Source organism: Lactuca virosa, chromosome 1, assembly GCF_052849685.1.
Source record: "Lactuca virosa cultivar CGN04683 chromosome 1, Lactuca_virosa_CGN04683_v6, whole genome shotgun sequence".
Taxonomy (NCBI): domain Eukaryota; kingdom Viridiplantae; phylum Streptophyta; class Magnoliopsida; order Asterales; family Asteraceae; genus Lactuca; species Lactuca virosa.
Window position 1 is genome coordinate 249,956,851 of NC_136426.1, and position 10,142 is coordinate 249,966,992.

General features: G+C 42.7%; 1 protein-coding gene across 1 annotated transcript; it reads right to left on the reverse strand.

Annotated features, from left to right (window-relative positions):
- Positions 1–488: 488 nt before the first annotated feature.
- Positions 489–2,636, reverse strand: LOC145128951 (uncharacterized). The gene has a single exon (XM_079063719.1). The coding sequence runs from the start codon at positions 2,634–2,636 to the stop codon at positions 489–491; it is 2,148 nt and encodes a 715-aa protein (XP_078919845.1).
- Between the last annotated feature and the right edge of the window lie 7,506 nt (positions 2,637–10,142).

Sequence of the window (10,142 nt, forward strand, 5' to 3'; positions counted from 1 at the left end):
GCTTCTACTAATTCCTTTTCAACAGCCAAGTTCCCTCCTTCGTTTTCCTCAAGCTTATCTTTAGCCAGCTCCTCTGATGCGTATAATAAATTCCTGTCTGCAAATCTTTCTTGCACAGAGACATTAGAAAACCCACAGCAGTCCTCTAATAAAGGACTGCTGGTACCCATATAATTGGCAGAAACATTTTCAGAAGGATAATCATCATTATTAATTTGAAATTTAAACACTTCCTCATCAAACTCCATTGAAATCATGTCATTAAAAACATCAATTTTCGTTTTTGCAGTTTTCATAAAAGGTCTTCCTAAAATAATAGAGTTTGTATCTAAAGTTTCCAAGTTTCCCATGTCCAAAATGTAAAAATCTGCGGGAAAAATCAGATTATCCACTTGGACAAGAACATCCTCCAACACACCTTTTGGGTGTACCGTCGAGTGGTCAGCCAACTGTATAATTGTCCTGGTCTTTTGTAAAGTTCCCATTTTTTATTTTTCAAAAACAGAATAGGGAAGAACATTGACTGAAGCTCCTAAATCAAACATGGCTTTTGGAAAATCAAGGTTCCCCAATTTACAAGGAACTGAGAAAATCCCCGGATCCTTGCACTTTGGAGGCAAACCTTTTTGTAAAATAAAGGAGATATTTTCGCCAACTTTTACAATCTCATTAAATTTCATTTTTTTCTTTGAAATACATAAATTTTTCAGAAATTTAGCATAACGATGGATATGTTGGATAATATCTAAAAGTGGGATATTTACCTCAACCTTGCGAAGAATTTCCATAATATCTTCATCATCTCTTTCGCGCTTCATACTCTTCAGTCTTGATGGGAATGGAGGTAATGGCTTGTACTCCTTCAGAATTGGATTGGGTAGTATTGGAGTTTCTTTTCCTTCCAGCTTTTCAGATTCTTCTTCAACCAACACCTCTTCAAAATCTTCAGCTTCAGCTTCTTTTTCTATCCCTTCCACATCTCCTTCTTCTATCAGAACCTCTTCAAACTCTTCTTCATCTTTGTTTTCTGGTTCAGATAAGCTTGGGCCTTCATATGTTTTCCCGCTTCTCAAGAAAATAGCACTCACATTATGCTTTGGATTGTTTTCAGTATGCCCTGGTAGCTTTCCTTGAGACTCTAGACGACCCACAGAAGTGGCAAGTTGAGACACCTGCTGCTCCAGATTTTTTATACTGGCTCTGGTTTCGTTCAGGAAGGCTTGGGTGCTCGTGGCAAGACTCTTCACTATATCTTCTAAGGCCACGCTGGAACTACTGGGTTGCTGATTTGTGTTCTGATTCTGAAAATTTGAATTCTGAAAATTGGGCTGGTAATGAGAATTCTGCTGAAAGTTCGTTTGTTGAAAACTCGGTGGTGGCTGAAGTTGCTGTCTTTGTTGATAATTGTTCTGATAAAAATTTGGAGGCTGATTATAAGTCTTCTGTTGCTGATATCCTCCAATAGCTTTGACTGGAGCAACATCCTCTTGCAAAATTGGACACATATCAGTTGGATGTTCCGTCTTCAAGCATATACCACATGGTTTCTTCGCAACAACTTTTTCTTTAGTCAACAGCAGAACAACTTTCGTCAATTCAGATATCTGAGCTTCCAGATGAACATTGCTGATCTCCTTGACTCCTCTTGGCTGATCTGGATACCACTCGTCTTCATTTCCAGAATGTTTAGACTCGATCGCCAGCTTTTTAATAAGCGCTCTGATTTCAGTTGGGGTCATGTCACCCAAAGAACCACCACTAGAAGCATTTATCAAGCGCCTCTCCATAGGTGTCAGGCCTTCACAAAAGCAATTATAAAGTTGATAATCGCTGATCCCATGTTGGGGGTATCGAACTAGAAGCTTCTTGAACCTCTCCCAGTAAGTGTGTAAAGCTTCTCTTTTTCCTTGTTTGATACCAAGGAGTTCTCTTCTGAGACTGGAGACTCGCGTTTCTGGAAAATATTTCTCTAAAAACAGCTTTGCAAGCTCTGTCCAAGTGGTGATGGAACCAGATGGGAGTTCATATAACCATTCTCTTGCAGAATCTTGAAGCGAAAAGGGTAATGCCCTTAACTTTATATGGTCTTCTGTTACAGCATGAGGCTTCATTCCAGAACATACCACACGAAATTCCTTGAGGAATTTATGTGGATCTTCGTTTTCCAATCCTCTAAAAGTGGGAAGAAGATGAATTAACCCAGACTTAAGTTCGAAGTTCTGGGCTTCTGGAAACGTAATGCAAAGGGGCTGTTGGTTGACCTCTTGAGTGGCCCACTCTCTAAGAGTCTTTTCTGCTTCGTCTCCACTCATGGTTAAGTCTTCAGATTCGGTTTCTGAAGAGTCTGTGGTTTCAGATTTTACGGAGGAAGGTGGGGAATAAGTTTTATATGGGCTATTTTGAGGTGATGATGGGGGTACTTTTGGAAAAAACGGATCTGATTCGTTCCACAATGGAGTGCCTTGTGGTGTGGAGGTTTCTGGGGGTATGGAAGATGATGAACCAAAGAGACCAGCTGATTGTTTTTTTCTTGCTGCTTCTTTCTTCAGTTTCCTTGCAGTTCGCTCGATTTCTGGATCAAAAACTAAAGGTGTACCTGAACGAAAAATTCTTGGCATAAAACTATTAGAAAGCATCATGTCCCCGGCAACGGCGCCAATTTGTTAACACGCTGTCGCACGCGTATTAAGCAAATAAATTATCACTGTTGGTTGCACTAAAAATATAGCACAGGGAAGCAGGGTCGAATACTCAGGGATATAGCCTAATGGTCAATGCCTTTTTGCATCAGGCACAATCTAGTCAAGAAACAGGAAATATAAAAGGGGGGTTTTAATTTAAACTAAATAAACTAAAAATGCAGTGATATTAAATTAAACGAAAAGCAATAATAAAAGTGGTTTCAGCTCTGCTGCGACTTTCCTAATCATGCAATCAACATCGACCTGGTTATTTGAGATGCATTCTATCTAAGCTGGTACTGAGAAAAACTAACAAGCTCTAGTAATTTCTCTTTTACCTAAACTTGTTAACCAAAACAAGCTCTTCAATTAACCCTAACTTTTTGCTGTCTAATCAAACAAGCTCTTAATTATGATCAAAAAAGTTGCATTAAGTTCTTTGTAAAATTCCCAGCAATACCCAATACTTCTCACAGGCTCGGACGCGTAAATGTATGATTTTTATAGTTTATAATAAAGTCAAATCCCAAACACATAACCGATTTATTACTTGTTACTTATTACCAATTAATTAGAACAATTACGGATTCTATTAATTGATTAACTAGAATGATAAAACCCTAGCTAGGTGATCAGACTAACAAGAATTCAAATCAAACATTCATTAAGAACAAAACTGAAGAATCTAGATAGAAACACAAATAAAAAACCAGATGTAATGATCAATCACATGAAAAGTACTTGTATTTACAAAACTGAAAACTAGGGTTTAGCCAGACATGGCCAAAATCTGATGAAAACAGATGAAAAGAGACATCAAACAACTAATATTACTAATCTACTTGAAGGAGATAATCCACAGTCTTCAGATCTTCAGAAATCGATGAAATCAGAGAAGAAACGCCTCCAAAATCCTATTTTCGTCGTCTGGTACCTCTGGAATCGCCAACTTAGGTTACTGGAAGGTTATGAGGCTGTATTTATACGTCTAGCTGTCAAAACGACGTACCTGCGATCGTAAAGGGCATACCTGCGGTCGCATGTATCACCCAAAACGTGTCACGAGACTTTTTAATGAAGTAGGATGCTATTTTGATACTTTTTGGCCAACCTGCGATCGCGATCGCATGAACACAACCTGCGATCGCAGGTTTTCATTTTTGCTTCCGGATGAATTTTTGGCACAAAAAAAACCTCGAATCCAAGATGCGACCAAACCTGCGATCTCAAAAAGGCCCCATGCGATCGCATAAAGGAAACCTGTGATCGCATGTTGTGCCTAAGACATCCGAAATTTCGTCTACTTTTCAGATCATTTTGAATCGCCTCAATCGGAGTTACGGTTCTCAAGATATGGTCAAAATACTGACAGGGGGTCAAAGCTGCCAGCAACATCCTTTAACTTTAGATTGCAAATTCTATCTTCGTGCGATCAATTCAATCGAATGTTTCTTGACCAAAGCATCTTGCAAGCCTTCCTCATAATCCTTCATATATCCCAAGCGCCAATTTAAGCTCCAAACATGCATCCAGCTTCTCCTAAAGCACTGCTCCACTTGAACTATCTGGAATTGACATAAAAACATGAGCAGTACGGGAATTCTAACAAAATACATGAGCTGAACATTATTTAAATAAATGAAATGCAAATGTACAAAATATGATACTAAATAATAATGAAAACTACCCTAAAAGATGCATAAAATGGCATCTAACACTCGTCGTGAAACTTCTTCCAGAATCTGGAAGTGAACCGCACATCTCTGTCGGAAATCACCGAAACTGACACCCCATGTCGAGCCACTTCCTCTCTGATATAGCTGTTGGCCAACTTCTTGGCGAAATGCTCTCCTGAATTGGAATGAAATAGGTGCTCTTGGTCAACCGATCCACGATGACCCAAATCGAATCCACTCCCCGCGCGGTCCTGGGAAGCTTCGTGATGAAATCCATAGTGATATCTTCCCATTTCCACATCGGAATATCCAACGGCTGGGTCTTGCCGTGAAGCCTCTGGTGCTCAACCTTGACCTTTCTGCAGGTCAGGCATCTCTCAACAAACCAAGCTACATCCCTCTTCATGCAGGGCCACCAATAATCATGACGAAGATCCCTGTACATCTTCGTCGCCCCGGGATAGATAGAAAACCGGGATTTGTGCGCCTCCTCCATCAATACCTGGCACACACCTCCATGATATGGGACCCACACTCTACGGTGTAGAGTCAACAATCCACGGCTATCATAATCGAAGGAGGAAACCTGGCCCACAATACGCTCACTCTTGCGATGTTCCTCCTTCATAGCCTCCTGCTGGGCCTCTCGAATTCGCTCCAACAGCAAGGTCACCACCATCATCCTCAAATAAATATCTCTGATCAGTGTTGCGTTGCGGCTAAGCATATCGACCACGACATTGGCCTTTCCCGGGTTGTAGAGGATCTCACAATCGTAATCCTTCACCACATCAAGCCACCGACGCTGCCTCATGTTCAGATTCGGCTGATTCATAAGGTACCTCAAACTCTTATGGTCCGTGTAAATAGTACAGTGGACCCCATAAAGGTAGTGACGCCAAATCTTGAGGGCGAAAAAAACTGCCCCCAACTCCAAGTCATGCGTCGGATAGTTCGCCTCATGAGGCTTCAGCTGCCTCGAAGCATAAGCGATAACATGCCCCCTCTGCATCAATACCGTGCCTAAACCCAAGATGGACGCATCACAATACACCACAAAATCATCCACGCCCTCTGACAGAGCGAAGATTGGCACCTCGCATAATTTCTGTCTCAGCGTCTCAAATGCGGTCTGCTGCTCAGGCCCCCAGCGAAAGACCACAACTTTCCTTGTCAACCGGGTCAAAGGCACGACTATCTTGGAGAAGTCCTGATTGAATCTCTGATAGTAACCTGCCAATCCCAGGAAGCTCCGAATCTCAGATGGAGACCTCGGAACCTCCCACCTCATCATGGCCTCCGCTTTGGCCGGGTCAACTGAAATCCCGTTCTGGTTGACAAGGTGCCCAAGAAACTGCACCTCGCACAACCAGAACACACACTTGGAGAACTTGGCATACAATCTCTCCCTCCTAAGAGTATCCAATACCTCCCGCAAGTGCTCCTCATGCTGCTCCCGTGTATTGGAATAGACCAAGATGTCGTCAATGAAAACTATCACAGACCGATCCAACATCGGTCTACACACGCGGTTCATGAGATCCATGAACGCGGCTGGAGCGTTGGTGAGCCCAAAAGGCATCACCACGAACTCATAGTGGCCATATCGCGTCCGAAAAGCAATCTTCTGCACATCCTCCTCTTTGACCCTCATCTGATGATATCCTGATCGCAAATCAATCTTGGAGAACCAAGATGCTCCCTGAAGCTGGTCAAAGAGATCATCAATCCTCAGGAGTGGGTAACGGTTCTTCACCATTACCTTACTCAGCTCCTGGTAATCTATACACATCCGATGCGACCCGTCTTTCTTTTTCACAAATAGGATTGGGGCTCACCAGGGTGAACTGCTCGGCCTGATGAATCCCTTGTCTAACAGCTCATGTAGCTGTGTAGACAACTCCTGCATCTCAGGAGGAGCCAACTGATACGGTGCCTTGGCTATCGGAGCCGCACCAGGAACTAGGTCAATCCTGAACTCTACCTGCCTCTCGGGAGGTATCCCAGGCATCTCCTTTGGAAATACATCCTCGTACTCTCGTACCACTGGCACATCACTTATCGTCGCCTGAACTGCCTCCTGGGTATCCAAGACATAGGCGACATATCTTGCGCACTCCTGCTGGAGATAGCGCCTAGCTCTCGCTGCTGAACATAAAGCTGCTCCATGTTGTGGCCTCTCGCCCTGAATCACCAGCTCTCCCCCACCTGGGGTCCTGACCCTGACCAACTGATGCGCACAGTCGATCACTGCCCCATTAAGACTCAACCAATCCATGCCTATAATAACCTTGTTCCCCCGCAATGGTATGGGAACAAAATCTACCATGTAGCACTCCTCGAACAACCTCAAAATGCAATCCCTGAAAACTTCTGATGCTCGCACTGATCGGTCGTTTGCAATCTCGACCTCTAAAGGGCAATCCAACATGCCCGAAGACTCTGGAAACCTCTTGCTAAGCGCAAGAGAGACAAATGATCGGGTAGCACCCGAATCAAACAATACCTGAATTGGAATACCGTTCACATGGAACGATCCTAAACAAAACATATAACATGGCATATCAATATCACAAGCAACATACAATAAAAGTTAGAGAGAAGAAATCATACCCGTCACCACATCGGGCGCGGCACGTGCCTCCTCGGCTGTCAACTGAAAAGCTCGGCTCCTCACCACTGGAGCCTCCGACTTGACCTTTCGGCCATCCATAGCCCGTGCAGTCGCTGGAGTTGGCGCTACCACTAGTGCTACTGCTGCTGCTGCTATCAACCTAGGGCAGTTGGCCTTTTTATGGCCCCTCTGATTGCAATGAAAGCGAATCAGGTCTGATGTCTGAACAGTGGGAGTAGGAGCAGTACAATCCCTGCCAAAAATGCTCGGTCTTGCTGCATTCCGATCCAGTGCGACAAACTCCCTCATGTGACCTACCGCATTTCCCACAGCGGTCCCGGCCCTGCTGGCCCTTCGACCTAGCGTCGAATCCATTGGGTTTCTTCCCTGAAACCCCAACAACCTGCCCTGTCTCCGCTTTCCTCTTCCTGAGGTGCTCTAAATCAATCTCCATCTCCCTCGCCCTGGCGATCATGGAATCCAGGGTCGGGCAAGTGGAATAGCTGACATGCTCCCGAATGTCATCCCTTAATATATCATGGTAGCGGGTCTTTCGCATCTCCTCATCCCCTGCATACTGAGGTACCAACAAGGCCTTCTCCCGGAACTTGGCGGTGATCTCCGCCATAGTCTCAGTAGTCTGCCTCATATCAAGAAACTCCCTGGCTATCTACTAAAGCTCCACAGTTGGCGCAAACTCAGCCCTGAACCTGGTCACAAAATCTGACCAAGTCATATCCTCAATGGTTGGGGCCCCCAATGAATCACCCACTAACTCCCACCAATCTCTGGCTCGATCCCTCAAACAACCCGTAGCAAAGCGGACCTTCGACCCCTCCGGGAAGAAGCTCGTCAACTGTGCAGACTTGATGTCTGCAATCCATCTCCTGGTCACAATGGGGTCCTTCACCCCGTGAAGGTTTGACACACCACTCCCCCTGAATTCCTTGAAGGACAGTGTGCGCGTCCCGGACTGACTAGACGCCGAGTCACTCCTGAATGTCTGGAGGCGATCCTCCATCAGCTCAATGATCCCTTCCTTGATCGACCCGAAAATGATCGGGATCGCCTCAAGGATACCTCTCGTGATCTCAGACGCGATGAACTCGCATAGCCCGTCATCAACCTGCTCGGATCCCGCACCTGAGCCTGATCCTGATCCTGATCTAGACCCTGAACCTCCTGCTCCATGTCGCGTAATCGCCATACTCAAATAAAACACATAAACGTCAGAGTCATCCATACTCTCGAGAGGTCTCACACACTCTCCAAGTTTCCTAGTTCCATCTTAGCCCTCCTCGAATCGGGTACGGATCCTCTGCTTCCAGTAGTACGGGCCCATACTACCTTCCACATCTATCCGTACTTTCCTCAAGGATTGCTTCGACTTCACCAAGTCCCTTCTACTAATACTGCCTTCCAAGATAATCTCATCCTAGGCTTGTCCTAGAGCACTCTCCGACCTACTCTCCGCCATCAGCTGCACAAGGAGTCCCTACCATCTTCCCTTAACTAGTTTGCAAATACTATTGCATATTCGCTTACTAGTTAGTTTAAGCTAGATGGAACCCCTATCAGCACAAAGCAAGCAACATTCTTGCATTGAGTAACCATTACCAAGCATAACCTAATCAGGCTACCATACTGCTGACTAACCAGCCCTAGCATATAGCTCAATAAACTCATACAACAGGCATGTAAGGCATCCTTCCTAGATCCTTAGCCCTAATCTAGCATGCAGTTCACATAACAGGCATACAAGGTGTCACACCCCCAAACCAGGATGGCGAAAACTTCCAGGGGCAGGTGACTATCATGTAGTGTATCATAACAGTTGAGTATAAATGTTCAAAGCAAACACAACCAACATATATATAATTGAAAAAGTTACATCATTTGTACGTATTACATGTTTCAAAATATCAATTACAATATGTTGTCAAAAGATTTGTTTAGACGCCTAAGCTTCCCATCCTCAAAGTCAGTTGTTACCTGATTTACTGATTTCCTGAGAATACAAGTTATTTGAAAAGAAAGTATCAACATTTAAGTTGGTGAGTTCATAAGCATTTGTATGTATATTTGTAAACCTTTTCTATGAAATGTAGTAATGTTTGTTTTCCGGAAAATCATATATTTTCCCTAAAATGAGATGTGGCCTTAAATGAACCAAGACCGAAGCGTATAAGTAATTTTCCTACTTAAAATGATGTTATGCAGTTTTGTTTGTATATAAAACTATTTGAAGACTGTCTTTGCGTAAACTAAAAGTGTCGTTGTTTTATGTGAGTTTTCATTTTTATCTTATAACCATGCTTGATTGACCCAGACTGCCTTGTTCGCAACGTTCTTCAGGTTTCAATTTCGTTATGACATTTGTCACCCCCAGACCTGCCGGTCCAGCTGTTGCAAGCAGCTAAGGTGCGGGATTGTCAGTCCCAGTATAGATCTATACACAACTATCACGCTCTCCCTACAAGAGACTCTGGTTATATTTAACAGGACTTTCGTGTGTACTTTATAAGGTACCGTGAAGACAAAACTCACTAAATTTGATCAACGAGATTACGTGTTTTTGTGCTAAAAGTGTTTGTATAAATGATCATTCCCCTAAGACTGGGATAGCTATGAAAAACGACGTGAAATCTTTAGATATGCATTTGATAATATTTTACCCTTTGCTCAACGGGATACAAATGGGGTAAAGTTTCGTAAACTATATTTGTATATTTTTGATGCAGAAGACAAGTTTTTAAACAAAACATATACATGCAAATGGTTATATATATATATATATATATATATATATATATATATATATATATATATATATATATATATATATATATATATGTATAAATTTTAGAAGATGATTTGGTATGTTTCGTAATTGTTGTTCATATTCTTACGTTTTTATTAGAAACTTTGCATGAAATAATCCTTAAGTTTGATAGTAAAGACCTTTTTATACTTATCACTTTTGTTAAAATTGTAATTAAACATATTTAAATGATTGTGTTTTAACTTCCTTAATGTATAAACCTTGCTCAAAATGTTAGAAGGTGTTAATAAATCTATAAACCACTTTTGACAGTTTTACCCTTTACTGTCCCTGTTTTTACAAAACTTATAGAAAATTCACCGTAAGTCAAAAACTGAATCCGTAACCTC

Bases quoted from the DNA above. Each gene is read 5' to 3' on its own strand.
- LOC145128951 (XM_079063719.1), bottom strand. From the start codon at position 2,636: ATGCTTTCTAATAGTTTTATGCCAAGAATTTTTCGTTCAGGTACACCT.